The following is a 27,940-nucleotide window of genomic DNA, read 5'->3' on the forward strand; positions in this document are numbered from 1 at the left end:
TTCCTTCTTTGCAAACAGATAAATCCAAGTCGTCATATTTTCTGAATTTTAATCAAACTCCTGTTGATCTGAAGCATCTACACTAGTGATCTTGAGAATCTGATACTCAAGATGAGGGAAGAGGAGACAGGAGAGATTTCGGAGGAGGAGCAAAAGAGAAGGAAAGAAGGCTGGAATTGGGATGGAGAGATACAGTGTGAAAGAGAGAGATAAAAATGCAGATCATTGCGCATGTGGAAGTCACGGTGTCACCTGGGACAGGAAACGAGGAGGTGTCACTCTTCCAATTATATCCAAGGCCGCTTAAACACCAGGCTATTTTCAGCCTGCAGAGGAGAGGTGCCCACAAGAAGAGGGAGAGAGTTGGAAAGAACGAGTGAGAGTGACGAGGACAACAGTGCTCAAGAGCCCAGGGAGACGCGTCACTCATTCAGAGATGCTGTTGTCATGACGAGAGGGTGCTTAACAACGCAAAGGAGGTGGAGTCACACCATTTCAGATACTAAAACCCATATAGATGCTAGCTTCTCCATACTGTATGTTCAGTTTGCATTATATGGTCATATTTGGGAATTCCTTGAGATCCTCATGAGATCAGTTTGTGGACAGATACAGTGCTGTTCTGAATTGATCAAGAGTGGCTCAATAACCACAAGATTCACATGACAGCCAATCAGAACAGCCCAAAAGATGTACAGACAGACTTGAATATGAGAGCGTCAGATGCGCACACACAAACACAGTGAGCCAGAGCAGCTTATTAACACACTGAGTGTCAAAGACAGCGCATACACACTGCATATTCTATCTTTCACACTCTATCCCTTCTTACTGCCATATGTCCCAGTCACAGGTACAATTTTCATGCAGCACGAATCCAATCATCATCTATCTCATATCCATTCAAGCACTCAAACATCCATCCATCCACTAATGTATCCATTCATATACACAATCGTTCCAAAGTTTTGTGGTCAATAATATTTTTGAAAGAAGTCTCTTATGCTCACCAAGGCTACAGCTATTAGATCAAAATACAGTAAAAACAGTAATATTGTAAAATACACTCACCTAAAGGATTATTAGGAACACCATACTAATACTGTGTTTGACCCCCTTTCGCCTTCAGAACTGCCTTAATTCTACGTGGCACTGATTCAACAAGGTGCTGAAAGCATTCTTTAGAAATGTTGGCCCATATTGATAGGATAGCATCTTGCAGTTGATGGAGATTTGTGGGATGCACATCCAGGGCACGAAGCTCCCGTTCCACCACATCCCAAAGATGCTCTATTGGGTTGAGATCTGGTGACTGTGGGGGCCATTTTAGTACAGTGAACTCATTGTCATGTTCAAGAAACCAATTTGAAATGATTCGAGCTTTGTGACATGGTGCATTATCCTGCTGGAAGTAGCCATCAGAGGATGGGTACATGGTGGTCATAAAGGGATGGACATGGTCAGAAACAATGCTCAGGTAGGCCGTGGCATTTAAACGATGCCCAATTGGCACTAAGGGGCCTAAAGTGTGCCAAGAAAACATCCCCCACACCATTACACCACCACCACCAGCCTGCACAGTGGTAACAAGGCATGATGGATCCATGTTCTCATTCTGTTTACGCCAAATTCTGACTCTACCATCTGAATGTCTCAACAGAAATCGAGACTCATCAGACCAGGCAACATTTTTCCAGTCTTCAACTGTCCAATTTTGGTGAGCTCGTGCAAATTGTAGCCTCTTTTTCCTATTTGTAGTGGAGATGAGTGGTACCCGGTGGGGTCTTCTGATGTTGTAGCCCATCCGCCTCAAGGTTGTGCGTGTTGTGGCTTCACAAATGCTCTGCTGCATACCTCGGTTGTAACGAGTGGTTATTTCAGTCAAAGTTGCTCTTCTATCAGCTTGAATCAGTCGGCCCATTCTCCTCTGACCTCTAGCATCAACAAGGCATTTTCGCCCACAGGACTGCCGCATACTGGATGTTTTTCCCTTTTCACACCATTCTTTGTAAACCCTAGAAATGGTTGTGCGTGAAAATCCCAGTAACTGAGCAGATTGTGAAATACTCAGACCGGCCCGTCTGGCACCAACAACCATGCCATGCTCAAAATTGCTTAAATCACCTTTCTTTCCCATTCTGACATTCAGTTTTGAGTTCAGGAGATTGTCTTGACCAGGACCACACCCCTAAATGCATTGAAGCAACTGCCATGTGATTGATTGATTAGATAATTGCATTAATGAGAAATTGAACAGGTGTTCCTAATAATCCTTTAGGTGAGTGTATTTGTACAATTTTAAATAACTTTTTTATTTTAATGTGTTCAAATGTAATTTATTCCAGTGAATTTTCAGCATTATTACTGTATTACAGTATTATAGTATCCAGTTCAGTGTCACATGATCCTTCAGAAATCATTATAATATGATAAGGTGATCAATAATCATTTCTTATTAGTGAAACTTTTTTTCAGAATTCTTTTATGAATAGAAAATTCAAAAGAACAACATTTATTTGTTATTGCTTTTCAATATTTTAAGTCTTTACTGGCAATTTTGATCATTTTAATGTGCAATTGTTGAACAGAAGTAAAAAAAATAAATCCAACTACTGACAAACTTTATTCACTCACTCATCCATCAATCCATTTGCTCACTTTCATCTATCCATCCAACAATCTATCGACTGACTCAATTAGCCGTTCATCCCATCAGTCCACCCATTCACTCACTTACACATCAGTTCATCCATTAATCCCCCAATTCATCCATCCATGCACCAAAATCCATGATTTTGTGAGGGGCGTTAAAGTTTTGTGAGAGAATGCAATGTGTGAGTGAACACAAAGTTTCTTGAGGGAGCGCAAAACTTTTGCAAAAGAACGCAAAAGCATTGAAATATATATATTTTTTCATCCATCTCATATTTTTTTCCATCACCATGTCCCGTTAGGGGGTTGCGTACGGTTATGTTAGAACTAACTATACAAATGCATTAACAGATTGGACCAACACATATCAAAGACAGGGCAAAGGTCACATCCCTTTTATGCATTATGTGAGGCTTTTAAAAAAACCAAAAAAAACAACTGTGTGTGTGCATGTTTACTTGTATACAATTAAAAACACTCAAAATGCTTGTGATTACTGTAATTGCACTGGTTAATATGGCTGGAGAGGTCAAAGGTCATTGTTCAGTCACTGGAACGGAAGCAGTTGCTCGGCAGTGATTGCCATCATTAGGGTGGAAATATAGCCTCCAGTTCCAGGAACTCATTCTGACCGAAAAGGGTGGGGGGTGAAAAACCCCTGAAATGTTTCAACTGGAGAGTAACTCCAATGTGGGTTACCAAGACTATCCATCTGGACTGCCATGAGATCATGTGAGCCGAGTCTCCCTCCAGCTCCATGACCATCAGTAATTGCAGCTTAAGTCATTCAAGACAAAGACACTAGATTTTATCTTAAGCCCATTAAACTGTACAGCACAAGTGTGGGGTACTTTGTAGGGAAAAAAGACGACTTGAGAGCGTGAATAATGAAAGCACATGTAAGATCAGAACGGCTGTGCAAACACACAGACTCATCAGTATTCTCAATGAAATAAAAGCAAACCTCTAATAGCCAGCACAAATCTAATGGTTAAGAATTCTGTTTTATCCCTCCGCCTTAAAGGGACATTTACTCAACCTCATGTTGTTCCAAACGTGTATGTTCCAATATATGGATTATAGAAGAATGTACTGGTCACTTTTTTCAATATAATGAACATGAACTGGGACTGTCATCCTCCAAAAAAAAAAAAAAACATGTACACTACAGTATATTCTAAAATAGCTTTGTGTGAAGAACAGACTGAAATCTATGACTAAATTGGTAAATTATGCACATTTTTAGTGGTCAAAAACCAAATGTGGGTCACTTTGCATACAGCGGATACTTTTTTTTCTTTTAAAGAGGAATATCTAAAGAACAAATAATGTTAAAACTAGAAATGTATCTCATTAGCTCATTTGCACAGAATATACCTGTCTGAGTGCCATACATATTATTTTTCCAAAGCTGTCATGCCTGTAACTCTAAAAGTGTTCAAGATATCTTGATATCCTTCTAGATTCTCATTCTTAATAAACTTTTCTTTTGGAATCTTCACTTTTAAGATCCTATATAGTTCAGTCCCATAGATATGGGGATCTCAAAGCAGCTCCATATTCAAATTGTTGAATTTTACCCATTTTCAATGGTCAAGAACCAAATGTAAATAACTTTTTAAACAGCTGATAGTTATTGTGTTTAAAGAAGAATGCATGAAGAACAAATAACACTGAAACTAGAAATGTATCTTGTTTCGATCACTGAAAATGAGTAAAATTAAAAAATTTGAACATGGAGCTGCTTTGAGATCCCCATATCTATGGGACTGAACTATATAGGACCTTGAAAATGAATATTTCAAAAGGAAAGTTTATTAAGAATAAGAATCTAGAAGTATTTAAAGATAACTTGAATACTTTTAGAGTTACAGGCATGACAACTTTGGAAAAGGAATATTTATGGCACTCAGGTATGTTTCTATACAATTGTGTTGATAGAAAAATACGAGATACATTTCTAGTTTTAACATTATTTTTTCTTCAGATATTCCTCTTTAAAAGAAAAAAGTATCAGCTGTGTGCAAAATGACCCACATTTCGTTTTTGCCCACTGAAAATGTTTACAATTTACCAATTTACTCAGAACAGCATTAAGATCTCCATATCTCTGGGATCGAAACATTCGAGGGCCTTTAAAATTAAGATACCAAAAGAAATGTTTGTTAAAAACCAGAATCTAAAAGGATATTAAGATCTCTTTAATACTTGAGTTACAGGCATGCAAACTTGAGACAACATGACATGGAGAGTAAATGAAGACAACATTTTTTTTTTTTTTGAGGGAACTATCCCTTTAATGTTTCATTTATGAATCAGACTGATCCATTTCTCACTGACTCAATGATTCACAATGTTTAACAGTCTTTTTTCAATGAATAAATTAATTTCGCACAGAAGACGACTAAAATAATATAGCAATATAGGAATATAGCTAAAATCATACGCACAACTTTTATGATGCTTTTGCGTTCCTTTTGAATCTTGAAAGCTCTGGTTCCCTATTTTTGTCACAGCAAAGAAGAGTAATCAGAACATTATTAAAAATTTGGAAAAACATTAGGGAGACAATGATGAAAAAAAAAATAGATTTTTGGGTGAACTATTCCAATAGATTTGGCTGATATGTTTAGTGGATTAACTCAAGCTATCTTAGAGATTTGTATATTCAGCAGGCAGGTGAAACGCATCCAGTGTTTTATGGCTAAAGTCAAATATTACATGAAGATTATTGTGGGAGGAAAATGAGCAGTGAGTGTAGCAGAGGGCTGGACGACCAATACAGGACACGGCAAGAGAAGGAAATCACACTTTCCGTGCTGTCCTGCTTCCAGGAGAGTGTGGCTGAAAACAAGTCATTGTGTTTGGACGGAGCTTCCGCATGCAAGCTGGACTGGACACGCTCGGTGGAACAACTCGGAAATGATAAAAGCAGGAAAAACAATGCGTGGATGGAAAAGCCACTGGCGGTGGACCAAGCTCATGGAGGGAGCTGGAACAGCCGGGGAGGTTAAAGATAGGATACAAACAAGAATTTGAACTCAGTTCACAGAGTAATTCCTATTTCTGATCTTTCACCATGTTTCAATAGAGCAGGAAACAGGAGGACAGGAAACAATAGAGAGAGAGAGAGAGAGAGAGAGAGAGAGAGAGAGAGAGAGAGAGAGAGAGAGAGAGAGAGAGAGAGAGAGAAGGGGGCAAAAAGTGTCACGGTATGTGTGCTAACTACTTTGCCAGCCCGCAAGGGGGATATAATATACTGATCCTGTATAAAATATATAAAAAACAGCTATATATTTATATTTAAAAATGAAATACAATAACTACAAATTAAATATATTTGTACATAAATACATATAAATCTGCCTTCATTTATGACTAAATGTAAATTTATATTTAACCTCTCGTTTAATATTTCTACCAGCCTTTATTCATAATAAAAGAGAACAGAAAATTGCAACTGCTTTCAGCTTCCAGTCTTATTGTTTGAATATAGTGTTGCTGAGCTACCACTGACAGCATCCGCTGAAAACAACATGACGCTCTCAGAGGATGCGATTAGCATTTCTGAAACATTAACGGGGCACTAACAGTCCTTCAGCTGAACTACTTCTCCACAGAGAAAGAAAAAGGCAACTCAAGGAGGAAAATAATATAATTAGTGCACCCTTGTGGTAGTTAACAGAAGTGCGGTGTCTATGATTAGGAATAAAGAGCACAAAAACATTACAACTGCTGAAATATGGTCCCTAAACAAATATATATTCAAAAATATATATAAAATAAATACACTACCATTCTGAAATTGAGACAACTAAAATTACATACAGAAAAAAGATAGCAAGGATGCATTAAATTAATCAAAAGTGACAGTAAAGACTTTTTATTTCAAATAAACGCTGTTCTATTTAACTTCATGTTCATCAAAGGTTCCTGAAAAAAATTATCATTGTTTCCACAAAAATATTACAACAGTGATATAATAATCAGAAATGTTTCTTAAAGCATCAATTCATCATATTAGAATGATTTCTGAAGGATCCTGTGACACTGAAGACTGGAGTAATGATGCAAAAAATTCAGCTTTAAAATCACAGGAATAATTACATAAAAAATAAAATAAAAAAAGATAACAGTTATTATAAATGGTAATAATTTCACAATATTTTACTGTATTTTTGATATAATAAATGCAGCCTTGGTGAGTATAAGAGACTTCTTAAAAAATAAAAAAATAATAATAATTCTTAATGACACCGAACTTTTAAATGGTAACTGTGTGCAGACCACTTCTGATGTAATTTTAAATTTTCAAGAATTAAATCAATCACACTAAATGAACATGTAAATTAACCCTAAAATAACACATTGCAATTTCGTTACATCGTCAAACACACACACACACACACACACACACAAACTCGTTCACACTCTCCCCGGTGTGTAAGGTGAAGGCATTTGTGCTCTCAGCGGGAGTTCTGGCATTCAGACGGAGTGTTTGAGATGGGAAACAGGAGGTGGTTCTCGCTGACACACATACAGTATACAAACCACAAAAATACAACTGCAACACATATGAGAGTGCACACACTGACAAACACAAGAAATGTTACCTGGCAGTCTCTTGAGCGGCTGTAGACGCATGTTGATGGCCTGGTGGGACAGCAGAGGAGAGGAGGGGAGAGAGCGCGACACACCCTCCATGATCCGAATGTGCTGCATGCCCTCGGTCACTGGGAGAGGAGGAACAGCGTAATCCCCCTCGAACACACACTCGCCCTCCACAGAGTCACTGCCTGGAGAGTGAGACAGACATCACAAATCAATTCCACAATGAATGAATTACATTCTTTACATTAGCGAGATACGCTCAAGCGACCAATCAAATGAGCCTATGCCACGTAAAGACTCATTTGCATGTCAGAGGCACAAAGTCAGTTCCACTTATTACCACTCCGCTATCAGTGTTCATGAAGAGACGACACATCCAGATTTAGAAACCGAAAGAAGGAGAGAGGGAGAGATTGAACATGTTGTCAAACGCCTGCAGACATATTGTGCCATACACAAACACTGATACACCTTTACAATTTATTAGACCAAACTCCACCATGACAGTAGCTGAGCTGAAAGAAAAAATCAACCATAAAAAACATTTTTGCAAATACTAGTACAGTATGCAGGTTTGCCTGTTGTTCAGAACAGCAAAACACAATGTGAAATCAGAACTCATGTTCAGACTCAAACATGGCAAGAGTGAAACGGACATTAAAATGATGACTATAACTATAGAAACTATAGAAATTCAGATGCATGGGGTTGTTAATTTGTGTTTTACTCATTTTTACTCGTTGCTGTGTTCAGGGAAGGAATAATAGACTGTAAACTCAATCAAAATAAATATCAACTGAAAACTGACGATGCAGATGAGCAACAAGATTTATGACTCATGAAGGTTCCAGAATGACAGATTGATGACTGAACAAGCTGACTGAAGTAAGCAAAATTATTCAAAGGACTTGCAATTTGATTTGATTGGGCAGAATAACAAGAAATGGATAAAGAGCAGAAAGCCATTGCTTTTTGAGCACTGATATTGTGTTGTTGATGCAGACCTGGGTTCAGTAAGCCATTTTGTTTGATTCAATGCTTAAAAAAAAAAAAAAAATCGCATTTGAAAATATATTCAAATAGAAAACAGTTACTTAATTCTGTGATGCAAAGCTGAATTTTCAGCATCATTACTCCAGTCTTCAGTGTCACATGATCCTTCAGAAATCATTCTAATATGATGATTTGCTGATCAAGAAACATTTCTGATTATTATCAATGTTGAAAACAGTTGTGCTGCTTAATTGTTTTGTGGAAACCGTGAAAAATGAAATATAAATATTTTATAACTTTGTACATTAAATGTCTTGACTCCTCTTGCTGAATGAAAGTATTCATTTGTTTTCTACATTATATATATATATATATATATATATATTATTTTTTTATTATTATTTATTTATATTTATTTATTTATTTCTTCTCTAAATAAAGAGCATTTAATCACTTGCACGCGACACTTATCAGGATAAAAGCTTTGTGAAAAAAACTAGGACTCTCTATTTAGTATACTTCCCATATTTACTATTCAGTAAAACTACCGTGTTTGTGTGTGTGTGTGTGTGTGTGTGTGTGTGTGTGTGTTTGTACTGCTGTGGTTGGGTGGGGTCTGGACTCTGCTGATGTCAAGCATTCTCTTTTCCTCCTCTCTCTCTTTCCCTCTCTCCATTCCACTACAGTTTTTTCATCCCATTTTCTTCTCCATCCATCAGCCCCACCCAACATCCTCATCATGCACTCTCATGCATTTCATATCTGACCGCGGCTCACCTCTTTCTCTCATTTCCCCTCTCATAGCGGTTCAGCTTCTTTAGCGTAACGCTTGAATCTCTTGAATAAATAAAACACAAAAGGTATGGATTTTGAGCTCCCTGGACATAATTTGGCCATCACACCCAAATTCAAACGTCCAAATGCAACTGTGATCCAAATGCAAGGTAGTTTACTAGATTTCCATCTAAAACATCAGAGCCACACCCTAAGATTTCATCTCTTCATTCTCTCTCATCAAATGAGGCAGTGTTTGTGGTTCAAGACTCCTTTGAGACTCTCTAAACACTCTCTAAACACTCTCACTTTCGCTCTCGCCTCAGTAGAAGAGGATAAAACCTCCTTTAGGGACATGATGAGCTGTCAGATGTGGAATTGTTCATTGTGTCTTCCTGAATTCGAAACTACTGCAGTGCAGGACGTGGACTGAAGAGGAATGCTCTCACAGAAGCAGACGGCGAGAGAGCCGAGCCGAACCCTCGGGCGTTAATCATCAGACACTCCGCTTCAATGCCGCAGAATCAGCTATAGCATGTGTGAATAAAAGCTAGTGACTACAATGAACAAATCAGACTCAAAATTAGGACCAAAAATGCAATGCCCTTTGATTCTGTATGAGATTCTTTGAAGGATTTTATGTTCTGCCTGAATTCGCAGTGTGTGTCCACTGCAGCTAAGCTGCGTCATAGGATGGCGTCAGACAGGAAGAGGCCATGTTGCGCCCAGTCTGGCCACAGCGACAGATGGCACAGACAGGAAGAGAGGAAAGGAAAGGAACGACTGATGAATGAAGCACCCACCTGCTAATTCCCGCAAATACAGACAACAGACACACTCTTCATGTGTCACTTTAATTGTGCTTTCTTCCAGTTCACTAATACACTATTCCAACAGGTTGCCAATACAGGTGCCACATAAGGTGCCTGATGTCAGAAATGGTTAGAATGGCACAAAAAACTAGATTGCTACCATTATAGTGCTCCTGTTATGGTTTTTCAAATAGTACCTTTCATGCAGTGTGTAATATAGCTGTTTGTGAACGTAAACGTTCTGCAAAGTTGTAAAGCCAAAAGTGCACGAAAAATAAAATTATTGTCTACCAAAAAAATGAATCGATACTGAACCACCTATACGAGTGGTTTTTTCATTCGAATCCCACTGCTTTACGGTTCTACGTCACTAGAAAATACATTTGCATAATGCCCGCCCCTATCTTGTACGTTGTCTGCTTGTGAACAACTTGACCAGCCCACAACACGTAATTTTACTGACGACTGTTTCTCAAATCTCAAGAGTTCAACGCGGGATTCGCAAAACACTCGCTCTTGAAATATGGGTCAGTACCCAGTTTATTTGGACCAGCTTCCTCCTCAGAATCACAACCTGCAAATATGAATAATTATTGATGTATATATTTTCTACCGGGTGTTCAAAATACTTTTGTTTTGTGTTTAATATTGTGTACGTTACCTGCTAACCAGCTAACTCATGTTATTACTGTCTTACTGAAATACTACTGCTTCTTACTAATTAGTTCTTCCAATGTATCATCATCATCGGACTCACGCTTTGATTGATGGTAAAATCAACGTCATTGTTACTGCCTTTACAGTGTGTACAATCGCTGAGGACAGAAGAAGCCTCCGGTGCTGCTGACGTTCAGTTATGGTAATGGGAGTGTAGCTTCCAACAGGCGCTATATGTGGTAGACCAATCACAACAGGCCAGTCAGGCCAACCATATCTGGCCAATCAGAGCAGAGCAGGCTCTCGGAAAGGAGGAATTTAGAGAAACTGATTCACCCATCGAGTCGTTTGAGAATCGTTGAAAAATGTGGTGATGTGCAATGTATATTATGAGAAAATTAAACAATTTTTTGACTTTTGATGCATGTAAACCTGTTGTAGGAGACCTCCAAAACTAAATTATGAGCCTTTAAAATAGGGGCACTGTAAAATCTACAACATCAGTCTACATTAAAAGTGCATGTTGTGCATGCTGCAATGCAATGTGCCACCATACAGTTGACATTCCATTTAAATTTCTGCTGCACTGCAAAACAAAATTATTTTTATGATAATTGTAAATAAAAATAACTTTTTAATTGTAAACTACTTTCTATATTTTTTTGTTTTTATTTTATTTGTATTTTTTTTTTTAAATCATTAAAAAAAAAAATTATATATATATATATATATATATATATATATATATATATATATATATATATATATATATATAAATGATTATTTATTTGGTTAATTCATAATATAACATTTTAAATGTAATTTTTATGTTTACACACACACACAAAATATTTTATTTTATTTTATATAAATATTGATTTAAAAAAAGATTTAAGTAAGTTACTTTATTGTTCAGTTCTCAATTCAGTGTAAGTGTGGGTGACACAGCACAACAAGTAGCATTTAGATTTTTTGATATTTCATATAAACTTACTCTTTATGAATAACAAATATAGCACTTTTAAAAATGGCTGATTAAACTGAGGTAAAATTAAATTAGGCCATGTAACTGTAAAGTGTTGCTAGTTTATGATTCATTAGAAGTGTAATCACATCAGCAGGCACCTGCTCTTATGAGTACCTCAGGGGTTCGTCTCACATCTCTCATGTTATATCACTCACATGACGTACGATGCAAATACAGCGGCGGGATTGAGGGCTGCCAGAGGAGTGGATGCAGTGTCACCGTGACAAAACTCTGAGGAATACTGTGCCTTCGATAAGGAAAAGCGGCACAAGCGGAGGACACATCAGAAAAGCCGATTTACGGTGCCGCCCGCTCCCTCGAGGAGATGAAAGAATGCTTAGTGGGAGCGAGGTGAAGAGGAGGAACAGGCTTAAAGGTGAGGGTGAGAGAGAGAGAGAGAGAGAGAGAGAGAGAGAGAGAGAGAGAGAGAGAGAGAGAGAGAGAGAGAGAGAGAGAGAGAGAGAGAGAGAGAGAGAGAGAGAGAGAGAGAGAGAGAGAGAGAGAGAGAGAGAGAGAGAGAGAGAGAGAGAGAGAGAGAGAGAGAGAGAGAGGGAGAGGGAGAGGGAGAGGGAGAGGGAGAGGTGGCACAAACCAGATCGGTCAACCCAAGTGCAGGAGCTTAAATTCATCCCTCACTGAAGGTTTGAGAGGGTTCGATGGCAGGGGGTGGAGAAGGACCGGCTTACTGTTAAGAAGAGTGGAAGGAGAGCAGGTGTATTATAAATTCAGTCTCACATATCCTTTACGTCCAACCAGTATGCAGCAAATTAAACCGCTTTAAAAGAATGATAATGTTTTATGAAGGCTCTTAACATCTTGTTTTGGTGAAAATCTAAGGCCGCATCACAAGTTTATAAAAACTGGGACGTGAAACTGAGCCTTGCCTTGTCATAGGTGTAACAGTGATGATACTTGTTAGAATTGTTATAATCTGTTATAATTGACTTGTGAATTGTAAAAAATAGAAAATAAATTTAAATAGAAGTTTTACCAACACAAATTGCATTATTAATAAAATAAATAATAAATCAAATAAATAGCCATATCTAAAACAGTTAATGTTTAAAATGCAATGAAATGTAACACAAATCCCTAAAAAAAATAATGACTCACTTTTTAAAATGCCATTTAAGTGTAACAATAAAACTTTTACATTTTAAATGCAAAAAAATGCCATATTCGTACAATTCAAAACTGTATGCTTTTAAAGGTTCCTAGAGTACGTTCAGAGCTTGGTAAAACCGCCTTCTCTTCCTATGCTCCCTGGTTATGGAATGAGCTGCAGAGTATAATAATGATAGAAACACTCCCCTCTTTAAAAGTTTTTAAAAATGTCTTACTGACCAATTTAAAGGAAACATGTGCATGTTTTGTTAAGTAGCTTTTGAGTGCTGGCTAAAATTTTATGTAAGATTCTGAGTTTTGTGTTTGTATGTTGTTTATGTGAAACTTTTTGAGCTGCCATTTTGGCCAGGACTCCCTGGAAGAAGAGATTTTATATCTCAATGGGACTATCCTGGTAAAATAAAGGATAAATAAAAAAAAAAAATTGGCTGCTGCCATGTGCAATGGCATTTTGTAACTTGAAAGGAAAAATGAAAAAGAAAAGCACCGAAATGAATGCCAAAAAACTAATCGTAATTGCTAATTAAAGCTGCAAGCAGCGATGAAAGGGCCCTTGCACAGGTGTCACCGCTATCCTGTGGCTTTAGGGAGTCAGAGCACAGTGGGCAATATGCATGCAAGTAGGAAAATATAGGAGGACTACCTCAAAGTAATTTGTTTTTGCCAGACTTCCTGATGCCAGCTGGTGGCGCTATGACTAACTACAGTTTTGCATGTAGCAAAAACAGACAATTTCTTCAGGCCAGGACTCTTATCAAACATGTGAAGTTTGGGGCAGATCATACATTGCATGTCTGAGTTACAGCAACTTCCTGTTTCATTGCATTAATAGCATGCTTTAGCACTTAGCTAAGTGTTGCTAACATGTTTTAACATGTTTCTAGCATGTTGCATACTAAGTTTGCATGCCTCACACCATCAGTGCTCGGGCCCTAATAAAACACTTACATTTACATTTAACCACATTTTAAAAATGGATATAAATAAACTGTAAATATTGCTATTTCTTTATCAATTTGATAATGTATTAAATTGTTGTTTTCTTTTTTAACTTATGATTGATTTTATTTTATTTTTAAGTGGCACTTCTAGTCTTTCCCTTGCACTTATGCTGACACCTCAAGCAAAGACAGGCTTTAGAAGACAGCTGCCTATGAGGAAAGCAAGGCTGTCTATGTAGCTTCTTGTCTGTCGGATTAAGCACTTTTACACTCGAAAAGGCTTTCGAGACATCTAGTTTAACCTTCTGGTTAAATTTGCAAACTGCAAATGGAAAGGTGACTCTGATGTACAGAAGTAAATCTGTCCTGCGTAAGTTTAACACCCTGAATCGTATACAGCTATAAAAATCCCTTATCAGAGAACACACATTGAGAGGTAAATGAACAACACAGATTGGGAGCTAATCAACGCATACTTCAGATACTCTTACACTTTATTACACAAGTATTTTTACAGCCTCTCGGCACACACACACACACACACACACACACACACACATCCGTTACGAGCTGATATGAGCCCAGTGGGAGCCGTGAGTGTGATTCAGAGGGCTGCTCTCTAATTTATGTAGGCTGATAGCAGAACCTGCTCACCTAATCAAAACAGCCCACTAAATCTGAGCCCGGATCGGCCCAATGCCCTTGAGCCTGGAACAGAACCATCACTCGTCATCCAACCACACTCTGACAGAGCCTGGAAATAATACCTGAGATGTATAGCGAGAGAACAGCATCATTTCCCACAAATCCCCACTGAGACCTTTGTTGTGCTGCGTGAAATGAATATCATCAGGAGATCCATTTCATGTCTTTAAGATCACACGTCATGTGGTTTGACAAGAGCGTGTGCCAAATGCGTCAAATCACAGACCCTGTTGTGTTTACATTATGACCTTTGCTGGCATTTTAATCCGCTTGTTCAGAACAGTGGTGCTCATGTGGGTGACGCAGGTCTGAATATGGCTCGTGACATGTCCTGAATTACCCACAATCAATTCCTGTCATTTCACTAATCTACTTTCAGAAATAGGAGGAATCACTATAAGGAGAGAATTGCATTTCCAGAGTTAAGATTTTTAACACAGGACATCTGTGGTTTCATGTACTGATTTGGATGGGATTGGGATGCGCAGGATTATATATAAACTATTATTATTATTTATATAATTAAGGGAAGGAATCGATTTACGAAATTCTTTTTTAATCGAAAACGTATTTACCTTCCCTCGTCATGTACAATAACGATTTTTTTAGAAGGATCATGTGACAAAGACTGGAGTAATGATGCTGAAAATTTAACGTTGTCATCACACAAATAAATTACATTTTAAAATGTATTAACATCGAAAACAGTTTTAAATGGTAATAATATTTCACAATATTAATGTTTTTACTGTATTTTTACTGATCAAATAAATGCAGTCTTGGTGAACAAAAAAAGACTACTTTCATAAACATTATATAATTGCATCACCCCTAAACTTTTGAACGGTAATGTAGTCTCAAATATAGTACAGCTATAGATAAAATCTCACACACAAACTAACCCACAATCCCACAAAAGCATCTAATGTGAAATAGACAACAAACAACTCCCATGATAACATTACATAGTTTTGCCCAAAAACGGCATGCATCCCGCCTCCAGGTCCTTCTCATTGGCATTGGACCAATAAGGTCATGGAATAATATGGCATTTCTCTCAGCTAGCTAAAGAATTAGCCACCAATAGCTTTAAAATGTTCCGTGACCTGAGAGCAAAGGTTTCAGGTGATCCAAACTGACACGCTCTATAGAAAGCAAGTTCCCGTGGCCACCCAGCAGCTGCTGCCGTACGCCCACACATAACCGCGGATGACCGCTGTGTGTTGTGGTTTGATGGCAGTAAGCCATCGCTCCATATGGTGGCCCAGTTACACACCAACACTGGGGACGTACCGCATACTCCGAAACCTTCAGCACGTCCTCCAGATACTACCTTCATCCATTAGCTCAATTGTACACTTTTCTTCATTTGCAGTTCACCTCGACACTTAGAGCTGAAGACATCACATACTGTACGACTTGGAGAAATCTGTGAAGATCTGTTTGAGACGTGTTTTGAAGGTTACAGCATATATGAAATGAGTAATAAGTGTAAAAGATCGATGTGCATTAGAGTAGAGTGAGAGCCGAGCGACTATAAAACGCCAAGATTCAATATGATCTATTTCAAACACTCCTCACATGAGCGTTTCAGACATCTCACATCCTCTATGAATCAGACTTCTTACCCACTTTGATTCTCCTAATGAGTCTGCCATTTAGAGCAGACCTCACAAAAGCTTTTACCTGCGTTTTAGTGCTGTGTGCTAAGGAAAGCATCACTATTGCTCATACTTGGGGAGAGTAAACTACAGTGTGTAACTTGTTCTGCACCATTTGTGCAACAGACATGAATGATACCTTTTACTTGAGGAAATGTGTGGTATTACGACCAGACTTAAGCTACTGTTCAACCGGTCATTCAGCAAAGATGCATTAAAATGATAAAAAGTGACAGAAAAGACATTCATAATGTAAAAAAAAGACCTATTCATGTTGAAAAAGTATCACGGTTTCCACAAAAATATTAAAGCAGCACAACTGTTTTCAACATTGATAATAATCAGAAATGATTTCTGAAGGATCCTGTGACACTGAAGACTGGAGTAATGATGCTGAAAATACAGCTTTAAAATCACAGGAATAATTACATTTAAAATTCACTGATGAGCCAAAACATTATGGCCAGTCACAGGTGACGAGAGAATCATTGATCATCTCCTAACAACCATATGTTAAGGTCTGGGTAAATTAGATGGTAAGAAAACAATAAGTTGTCGTAATCAACATGCTGGATGCAGGAGAAATGGGCAGGAATAAAGATCTTAAGCCACTTTGACAAAGGGCCAAAATTGTAATGGCAAGGTGACTGGGTCACAGTAGCTCTGAAACGGCAAGGCTTGTTGGTTGCTCCCGGTCAGCAGAGGTATGAAATTTCCAACAGTGGTCCGAGGAGGGACAAACCAAACTGGCAATAGTGTGTTGGGCACCCAAGACTCCTCAATGTGCAAGGGCAACGTTTACATGGGGAAGGGATGGCACCAGGATGCACTGTGGGATGACGACAAGCCGGTGGAGGGAGTGTGATGCTCTAGGAAAACTAGATGTTCTGCTGGAAAACTCTGGGTCTGGCCATTCGAGAGGATGCCAATTCGACACATGCCACCTACCTGCACATACCCGTCATGACACTGGTGTTCCATGGTGGAAGTGTCCACTTTCAGCAGGATAATGCACCCTGCAACACTGCACACATTGTTCAGGAATGTTTTGAGAAACAAGCGTTGCTCTGACCTCTAAATTCCTCAGATCTTAATCTAATTGAGCATCTGTGGGGTGTGCTGGACCAACAAGTTCAATCCACAGTGGCTCCACCTCGCAACCTACAGGACAGAAAGATCTGCTGCTTAAGTCTTTTGGTGCCAGATACCACAGGACACCATCAGGGTTTTCATCGAGTCTGGTCGGTGCCGTTTTGGCAGCATGCAGAGGACCAACAGCATATTAGGCGGGTGATCATAATGTTTTAGCTCATCTGTGTATATTAAAATAGAAACCAGTTATTTTTAATGGTAATAATAGTTCACAATATTACTATTTCTACTGTATTTTATCAAACAAATGCAGCCTTGGTGAGCATAGAAAGTAGCCACATAGCAACATCCTAGCAATCACCTACAACAACAAAACAGTATATAGAACAGTATGAATATCTTAGTAACTGCATACAGTAGCAACACAGTTGCATCACGGTGGTAACTTTTGCACAGGTCAAATACTATGATTTTCTTCAGAAAACATCTAGTTTTCACAAAACCCCTCAATAAATTGAATCAGTTCATTGGCCAGCAAAAAGCTTTAAAACAAAATGTGGTTGTTAATAATGGTAACACTTTACAATAAGGTTCCATTTATCAACTTTAGTTTTATTACATTAGTTAACATGAACTTCAATAATACTTATACATCATTTGTTCATCTTAATGTTAATTTCAACATTTACGAATACATTTTTCAAATTCAAAGTTCTATATGATAACATTTGTTAATGTAAACTAACATGAATGAACTGTATTTCTTTTAAGTAACATTAACAAAGATTAATGCTAAATGATGTAAGAAATATATTGCTCAATTTTAGCTCATGCTAGCTAATGCATTAACTAATGTCAACAAAAGAGAAAGCATTACCATAATCATTTTATCCATTTTGCAGACTGAAATAAAAAATTTTTTTTTAGAAATGCTCCCTCCTTTCCTTGGACTTCTAACGCATTTATTATTATTATTTTTTCATTCAGTTTGACAAAACATCAAATGGTTTTTACTGGAAAAAAATCTCCCCAGATTTGTACTATGCTTGACCAGACACACTTGCTTAGATTGGTTGATGTTCACTCAGCATTAAAAGGGAGCCTATTAGTGAGCATCGGTTCAGGCTTCCACAGAGGACTTGCAAATGTACTGCTAAAGTAAGTGTGTGCACGTCTAGAAATGTGATCCTCGGGTGTAGTCGGCCACTGATGAATAATTTAGTCTTTTTTTCTGGCCACACAGACTTTTGCAGAAAAGATATTGGAGCAGTCGGATATATCCCTTTCTTTTTCTGTTTTCACTCTCTCTCGAGATTTCACTCGAGGCGGTCTACATCCAAACTGAGCCCTTATCTAGTGGTTAGTAGGTAGTAGTGGTTAGGCTCAGCTGCCCGTGGCACATCAAAGTCAACTCCACAAATCTCTAAAAACACCACCATCCAAGAAACAAACCTACCCTGTCCTGTTAGTAGAGCTAGATGATATATTATTAGTCTATTGACTAATAATAGCCTATATTATAATAGTTGGGAATAATAGTTGGGAAGCTAAGAGTCAAATAAAAAATGTGCATTAAAATCATCGCAGTACTCACAGTGCTGCTCACAAATGTGTTGTTAATATTAAATATACATCACCTAACCCTTCCTGTCATGCATTTAAAAACAGTTTCTAAGATTTAAGTACAGTTGTGATCAGAATTAATGGCACCCCTGATAAAAATGATAATAAATGGCTGTAAAAAATAAATCTGCATTGTTTATCCTTTTGATCTTTCATTCAAAAAATTTGCAAAAATCTAACCTTTCATTGAAGTAAAAGAATTGAAAGTGGAGGGGAAATCACATTATGAAATAAATGTTTTTCTCCAAAACATGTTGGCCACAATTATTGGCACCCCTAGAATTTTTTACGAGTAACATATCTCTGAAGTATACCGTATTCCCATTAATATTTACCTTTTTTAGCAAACTAGGGTGACTAGGAACATGAAATTGTCCAGCTATGACTTCTTGGTGCACACAAGGATAAAAAGTACCCCATGTGTACAATTTAATATACCGCTGGATCTTTAATGTTGTGGGCCTATTTTTCTGCTGGAGGTCCTGGACTTCTTGTTCAGATACATGGCATCGTGGATTCTATCAAATATCAACAGATAAAAAAAAAATCTAAACCTGACGCCTTCTGCTAGAAATCTTATAATGGGCCATGGTTGGATTTTCCATCAGGACAACGATCCAAAACAAACATCAAAATCAACACAAAAATGTGTTACGGAGCACAAAATGAAGCTTCTGCCATGACCGTCCCAGTTCCCTGACCTGATGACTGGGGTGAACTGAAGTGAAGCGCCAACATGGATCTGGGAACCTGAAGGATCTGGAGAGATTCATTACGGAGGAATGGTCTCTGATTTCTGGTCAGGTGTTCTCCAAACTCATCAGGCATTATAGGAGAAGACTCAGAGCTGTTATCTTGGCAAAAGGAGATTGCAAAAAGTATTTAATAAAAGGGTGCCAATAATTGTGGCCAACGTGTTTTGGAGAATTATTTCATAATGTGTTTTTTACAGCTATTTTTGTTAATATTTACCAGGGGTGCCATTCATTCTGACCACAACTGTATATTCAAAGTTAGATGCCACACCTATAAAGGCAACTAAAGGCAGCATGAAAGCAAGGAAGCATGTACAGTAATATCATACAAAAGCACTGCATATGGCACTGCATATACAGGATCTAACTCTATAATGTCACTCTAATATGACAAATAGCTCTAAAGATGCCAAACAATGAACTACTTAAATACAGTATAGAAGCTAGTGGCGGTTTCATAACACTGTTATATTACAATGCAAAGAGCCCTTTAGAGCTCTCAGAGAATTTTATGGATGATCTAACTGTAAGACTCAACTCTGTCTGATCTGACTAGCAACAGCCGTGGCATGATAAATCCTGTATATACGCTTTGTCAGCACAACCTAGCTTAACCTAGCCCTGCGAGACACTGTGGAAAGAGAGGCAGAGAGAAAGAAAAAGAGAGCGAAAGCATGTAGGCACCACATAATCCTACGCACTTAACTCATCTTCAACTTATCTCAGTGGGAAAACTGATTTGTGGTGAGGCAGAAAATTTGTACCAGTGTATCTTTAGGCCCGAATTTCCTTTAATACAGGAGAATTCTAATTCTCCTGTCTCATTTTCATTTAGCTCTCAAAAACATTCAACTGACAAGCAGAATCCTCCAAACGGTTATGCCACTTTAAAACCTGCTTCTTGCTCTCTAACCATCTGTGATCCAGTTTAACCAGGCACTAAACAGTAAGTATTTAAATTAACTACTCGTCTTGCACACTGTAGTTCGCTTACTATATGGTAGGAAGTATGTAGTGACTAAAGGCCCCGATATACTCACGGCGAAGTTATTTTTTGTTCTTCACTTTGGGGTAAAACAAAGTTAGAAAGACGTGAGCAGCGATATACTGTTAGCGAACATCCGACACCTCCAACACTGCTGAGAGTGACGTGTAGTTGAAAATGTAAATATGTGCTGCACGCTTTCCTCTCAATAACAAAATAAATACACAACAAAATTGAGAAAACAGCAAGCAGCTTCTTAATAAAGCATAAGAAATGCATCTGATCATAGCAACGTGGATATAGCACTTTAAACAATAGATTGCTTAAAATCAAGAATCTTTACCCTATTAAATCTTTACCACGTTTTCACTCGCAGACGTCTGACCTTGATGAACTGAACAGGAAAAGATTTCCACGCGAAAGAAGGTGGAGCCTCCGCGCACACCTGTCTATTATGTAATTGCCACAGACCAATGGTAGTACAAAGCTGTTTACCAGCCGAAGCAAACTTTTCCAGAAAGTTTGCTTTGGCAAGCTGTTTCGAACAAAAAAAACCTCTGATTTTGTTTGAAATTACGTCACATGAGTTCGTTCTTCGATTTCGCTTGAAGTATATCGGACCTTAACATCTTGCTACTGAAAAGTGGGTAACACTTTAGTTTAGGGTCCAATTCTCACTATTAACTAGTTGCTTATTAGCATGCATATTACTAGGATATTGGCTATATATTAGTACTTACTGTATAAAGCAAATATTAATGCCTTATTCTGTATGACCATATTCTACATCCCTTAATCCTATCCAATTCCTATACCTAAACTTAGCTACCTTACAAACTATTTATAAGCAATAATAATGAGTTTATTGAAGCAAAAATCATAGTTAATAGTGAAAATTGAACCCTAATCTAAAGTGTGACCATCAGATCATGTATGCGCTGTTACCTGCAGCAATGCAGAACAGTCTCCAAAGTATTCTGGATCAATGTGGTCTGCTGTATCCTCCACAGCACTCAGAAAAGACTAGGAAAGATTGGGAATTGTGCTGTGAAATTACGTTTAATACAGATTCAAAGGGCCAGATGTACGTACATTTGCGAACACAGTGTTAATAACGCCATGGCCAAGACGCAGAAAGCGCTTGATGTGAAACCGCAGTGTGCGTGTTATGTACCAAACCTGCAGTTCATCAGGTAATCAGCGCCTGTCCCCACCCACTATACCGTAAATTTCGCGTATTTAAACGCGCAATTGAATGGGCCTCCTCCTCTCTTTCCATCATGGATCAGCCACCAAGTCAGGCAAAACAGCGAAAACAAAAATTTAGCGATAACGAGGTTGATCTGCTTGTTCATGAGGTAACAGCAAATTTAAACATCATACAAGGCCGGAATTCCACACACAAAATAATGCCATCTGGACCGAAAACAACAAAAAAAAAAAAAAAAAAAAAAAAAATCAATGCAATATCCTCGACCCGCAGACAGGTGGAAGAGGTAAAAAAAGAGGTGGCAGGACCTCAAACGACGTACCAAAGAAAAAGTTGCATTTAACAGGGCACAGGCCAGGAAACCCGCTTCCTAAGTTACACCTGCTTTTAAGAGGCGGAGAATTTTCAGCGCAAAATAGAGGCGCGCTTTCACCGGCTTTTTCTGTACATAACGCGGAATACATAATTAGGCGCAGTTTACACTTCCCCTCCCATCTCTTTATGTGACACTCCCACTTTCCCCTTGACCATCCCATGAATGCATATGCATGACACAAAAAGCGCATTTTGCCATTTTCAGTTCCCGCGACAGGCAGTCTGCGCTTTCATCTCGGTGCGTCCCGTTCGTACATACCTCGCCATGGTTTTATGCGCACTTTGCGAAACAAATACACCTGAAGTGGGCGCAAAAGCGTTAGTACATCTGGCCCAAAGTGTTCTGTGCTATCCCAATCACAAAGTCCTAGCTTACGTCCCACGCTTTGAAACATCCACCACACCACCAAACTTTACTTCCCAAAATGCCCTGGAGGACACAGAAGAGTGCTTCAACCCAGTACAGAATGGATTTGCACATCCCTCACCCACAAAGGAACAGACGAGGCACTAGAGACGTCTTTCAAACGCACAGAGAAATGCAGATTACTGATCCAGGCACATACACGCGCGCACACACACACACACACACCGAGTTCCTCTCGCTCTGCTGACACCACTGAGTGGGCGAGGAATACTGATAGGGAGGGATCATGTAGGTGACTATGTGATTGTGTGTGTGTCTGTTTGCCCACAGTAGTGTAGGTGTTAAAATTTCAGTGATCAAGTGACTAAATGTGTGAGTGTATGCGTGTCAGATTTGGCTTTGATTTCCCAGCAGTATTCTCATTTCTACAGTTATAAAATTCATTAAGCTCATCCGGTGATCAATAAACAAAGATTGCCACAGAAATCATACTCACACGTCAAGGAAGCCACAAAGGTGAAAAAGTCAAATACATCAGTGAGACTCGAATCATCGCTCTCGTGACATGACAGATGGGGCACGTTGTCACCAGCGTTTCTGCTACCCTTCGCTTTAATGAAGGACCCAAGACGGAATGAAGTCAAGTCCTACAGGCTCCTCAAAGTTGTCAAAATCTTGTCTTGAATTTGAATCCGTTGGGGTACTTCCTTTGAGCTTATCAGAGGTCTGTTGCTAAAGATCTATCCCGGACGAGACCCCAAAATCTGTCAGCACGACCCAAAAACCTCAGGACCTTGTAGCTCACCTCTGTGGGTTCAAAGAATCCACATCCCAACACAGTCAAATCAAGATGCATGGTAAATAACTGAAGAAATTGGAGTCCAGGTTAATGAAAAAGAAAAAAGAAAATGAAAAAAATGAGAAAAATGCTTAGACGAGTGATGCTGAGAAGAGAGAGAGTTATCTGCAGTCTTGAGGGCGACTGCCAGGTACCGGCGCATGCGCCAAGATCATACATCCCCCCTGACACACACACACACACACAAATGTTCACTCATCAGCGAGGCGGACAGACGCACCCTCCTCCTCCTCTTCTCTCTTTTTCTCCCACTCGATAGCAGCTATTCAGCTGTATCTCTCAAACTTTTTTTCTCTGTTCAGATTCTCTTAACCTCTCTCTTGTGTGTTCTGCCTGTTGTGTTGAAAAGAGTATCTACACTATTTTACACATTCTTGTACAGAACACAATGGCTTTGTTTATACAGACAGCAAAATTCTGATTTTTTGGAACATCTGAATCAAATCTGTTAATTGGTCTTGTTCAGAGTTATATACATACAGTATATACATATAATATAATATAACGATTGTTATTACATTACACACTTCTAACAGCTGTGAAAAGTCCATTGCATGTTTAAACTTGAGGTGGATTATAAAACATCTTTACCAGAATTCAAAAGGCCAGAGAATAGATTCAGCTGAAACTGCTGAGATATTTATTCCTTCTAACGTTCAAGTTCCTCTGAGTGGACAGAAGTGTTGCAGTCACTGCACCACTGATAAGGACAAAGTGCTTAACTACAGTGTGTGTACAGCATGTCTGTGTATGAGTGCATACTTAGCTATACTTTGAACTGGAGCTTATACATTTGTCCGCAGAAGTGAGCTGAATCTGACAAAACCACAAACACTTCCTATTCAAACTCACCTGACTCAATTTATAAGCTGGTAAAGACACCAGTGCGGATTCCCTACATTAGTCCACAAATATAGTTCACTTGAGGGAGCGAATGTAGCCACGTTGAGTGATTGTAGCCAGTGGTTAAGATAATGGATTGATGGATGATTCAGGTGCGGGCGCCGCCATCTGGTCAGATGCGGGAATTCATTCGACACGTGACTTTCACAGTGGATTATGGGAATTTTCTAGCCGTTGAGCATACATCGTTGTACACTCGTTACTGCGGTGCATTGTGGGATCGAATGAGTGCACTCGATAGCGCTCGATAACGTCCACAACAAATGGCTGTCCACTCAAAAAGTGCCCTATATAATGGTATTTTTTCAGACACAGTTCAAAACCAGAAATGGATGGTCAAGATTAGCGAGACATCCAAATGGTCAATTGTTGGTGTGCCTTCAGGAACAAGATTTGGAAGCACTGGGTTAGTCTATGGCATTCCTAATTAGCTGCATAAAAACAATACAAGTTAATGGTATTGTCCCATTCGGATATCTACATACAGTGAGGAAAATAAGTATTTGAACACCCTGCTATTTTGCAAGTTCTCCCACTTGGAAATCATGGAGGGGTCTGAAATTGTCATCGTAGGTGCATGTCCACTGTGAGAGACATAATCTAAAAAAAAAAAAAATCCAGAAATCACAATGTATGATTTTTTTAACTATTTATTTGTATGATACAGCTGCAAATAAGTATTTGAACACCTGAGAAAATCAATGTTAATATTTGGTACAGTAGCCTTTGTTTGCAATTACAGAGGTCAAACGTTTCCTGTAGTTTTTCACCAGGTTTGCACACACTGCAGGAGGGATTTTGGCCCACTCCTCCACACAGATCTTCTCTAGATCAGTCAGGTTTCTGGGCTGTCGCTGAGAAACACGGAGTTTGAGCTCCCTCCAAAGATTCTCTATTGGGTTTAGGTCTGGAGACTGGCTAGGCCACGTCAGAACCTTGATATGCTTCTTACAGAGCCACTCCTTGGTTATCCTGGCTGTGTGCTTCGGGTCATTGTCATGTTGGAAGACCCAGCCTCGACCCATCTTCAATGCTCTAACTGAGGGAAGGAGGTTGTTCCCCAAAATCTCGCAATACATGGCCCCGGTCATCCTCTCCTTAATACAGTGCAGTCGCCCTGTCCCATGTGCAGAAAAACACCCCCAAAGCATGATGCTACCACCCCCATGCTTCACAGTAGGGATGGTGTTCTTGGGATGGTACTCATCATTCTTCTTCCTCCAAACACGTTTAGTGGAATTAGGACCAAAAAGTTCTATTTTGGTCTCATCTGACCACATGACTTTCTCCCATGACTCCTCTGGATCATCCAAATGGTCATTGGCAAACTTAAGACGGGCCTTGACATGTGCTGGTTTAAGCAGGGGAACCTTCCGTGCCATGCATGATTTCAAACCATGACGTCTTAGTGTATTACCAACAGTAACCTTGGAAACGGTGGTCCCAGCTCTTTTCAGGTCATTGACCAGCTCCTCCCGTGTAGTTCTGGGCTGATTTCTCACCTTTCTTAGGATCATTGAGACCCCACGAGGTGAGATCTTGCATGGAGCCCCAGTCCGAGGGAGATTGACAGTCATGTTTAGCTTCTTCCATTTTCTAATGATTGCTCCAACAGTGGACCTTTTTTCACCAAGCTGCTTGGCAATTTCCCCGTAGCCCTTTCCAGCCTTGTGGAGGTGTACAATTTTGTCTCTAGTGTCTTTGGACAGCTCTTTGGTCTTGGCCATGTTAGTAGTTGGATTCTTACTGATTGTATGGGGTGGACAGGTGTCTTTATGCAGCTAACGACCTCAAACAGGTGCATCTAATTTAGGATAATAAATGGAGTGGAGGTGGACATTTTAAAGGCAGACTAACAGGTCTTTGAGGGTCAGAATTCTAGCTGATAGACAGGTGTTCAAATACTTATTTGCAGCTGTATCATACAAATAAATAGTTAAAAAATCATATATTGTGATTTCTGGATTATTTTTTTTTAGATTATGTCTCTCACAGTGGACATGCACCTACGATGACAATTTCAGACCCCTCCATGATTTCCAAGTGGGAGAACTTGCAAAATAGCAGGGTGTTCAAATACTTATTTTCCTCACTGTAAATTAATGCATGCGCGTGTGTGTGTGTGTGTGTGTGTGTGTGTGTGTGTGTGTGTGTGTGTGTGTGTGTGTGTGTGTGTGTGTGTGTGTGTGTGTGTGTGTGAGTGAGTGAGTGAGTGAGTGAGTGAGAGAGAGAGTGAGAGGGTGGGAAAACATTATACCTTCTAATCAGACCGTCAACAAACTACATGACCAAGAGTATACACACCCCTTCTAATTAGCAGGTTTAGCTATGGTATAGTATAGTAATTTTAGTAAAACATTCATACCTACACACACACACACACACACACACACACACACACACACACACACACACACACACACACACACACACACACACAGGTAACAGACATACATGCACACATGAATGTATAGCAAGCAAACATGTACATACACGTGCATTGACAAGACACTACAATCATTCAAATATGCACAATGGTTTTACTGTGAAAGCTGTCTGTCCTGTAATTTAAAGATTTAAGAATATATAGATCCAACAAAGAGTCAATGGACTTGAAAATACATACTGAAATGATTTTATAATTAAAGTTGATGCAACTGAAACAAATGCCCCCATTGCTTATTTAGCTTGATTTGTGGCTCTCTGATCTCTGGCTCTATGTAGCAATCTCCCGCCCAAACATGTGCACCTAATTCAAGGGTGTAAAATAGAGTATGAGATATGAAAATCAAAGAGGCCCATCACTCCCTAAAATAAGGATGTACACTACCATGAGAACAGGTTCTTCTGGAAGGACTTGAGTCATTGAAGGATGAGGAGCCCTCCATGACCCTCCAGCAAAGTCCAGATGATATTGATGGACCTCTTTATGAGAGGACCAGCAAACGGGTAGCCAAAGTATAGCCAAATCTGGCAGTGCAGGGACATTCCTGAAGGTCCATTCTGGACTATTCCAGTAGGGCCATGTGCTTCATGTATCTGCCAGAATATAACAATGAAATAGGATTATTAGGAGACCATTAAAAGTTAATTAAGAGCTGTTAGTCTGTTGCCTACCGAACTGGAAGTATGCCGAAGAGATCACCAGCACATCTACCCACGAACCGCTTTGTTCCTTTCAAATCCCAACAATCCAAAACACAATACATGATGACATGCCAGATTCATAATGTGGGATTTTCTCTAAAATCCTCTTTGAAGCACCAGTCCAGGGATATGAAGGGTTCGCTGGTCTTGAGGGTAATAAAGTTTAAAGGGCTGTTCACAATGAAGACAATAACAATATCCAGAACTATAACTATAAAGTTGAATATGAGAAAAGAGAAAGTCCACACCAACATGGTCCACATAACAATATCGACACAGATGAAATACATTGTTGGTATTTCTTTCAGAATAATTTTTTTCAAGCTGATGGACAATAAAAACATCGACCAATTCAGCCAGCGCACATACCTGTATTTACTTCCTGTTTTCGGTCGAAGTCCATAGTAATCGACTGTCGAGTTCACGCGCGTGATCATAGGTAACTAAGCAACAGTGGAGAACTCGACAATCGACTACTGTGGACTTCGACCGAAAACAGGAAGTAAATACAGGTATGTGCGCTGGCTGAATTAACATCACTTTTATTCATATCTTTCATATCTACTGCAGTCAGATTCACCGTGTTCACTCTGAAGGAATCAACTCACATGGCTGGGCACTTGTAATGACACATCAAGGATGTTAAGAGGCTAAAAGCAGGTTTAA

General features: G+C 39.0%; 1 protein-coding gene across 3 annotated transcripts in view; it reads right to left on the reverse strand.

The window, feature by feature from the left end:
• tanc2a (tetratricopeptide repeat, ankyrin repeat and coiled-coil containing 2a) overlaps nucleotides 1–27,940 on the reverse strand; it is a 158,011-nt gene that overhangs the window by 53,939 nt on the left and 76,132 nt on the right. For 2 of the 3 annotated variants that reach the window (XM_084114624.1, XM_084114625.1), the window contains one exon: nucleotides 7,266–7,448. In XM_084114624.1, coding sequence (XP_083970750.1) covers nucleotides 7,266–7,448 — 183 coding nt within the window. Of the gene's footprint in view, nucleotides 1–7,265; nucleotides 7,449–22,861; nucleotides 22,908–27,940 lie in introns of those variants that run through there. The other variant, XM_084114626.1, reaches the window with a different exon arrangement.

The sequence above is a fragment of the Abramis brama genome (genome assembly GCF_963993115.1).
Source record: "Abramis brama genome assembly, chromosome: 1".
Lineage (NCBI taxonomy): Eukaryota > Metazoa > Chordata > Actinopteri > Cypriniformes > Leuciscidae > Abramis > Abramis brama.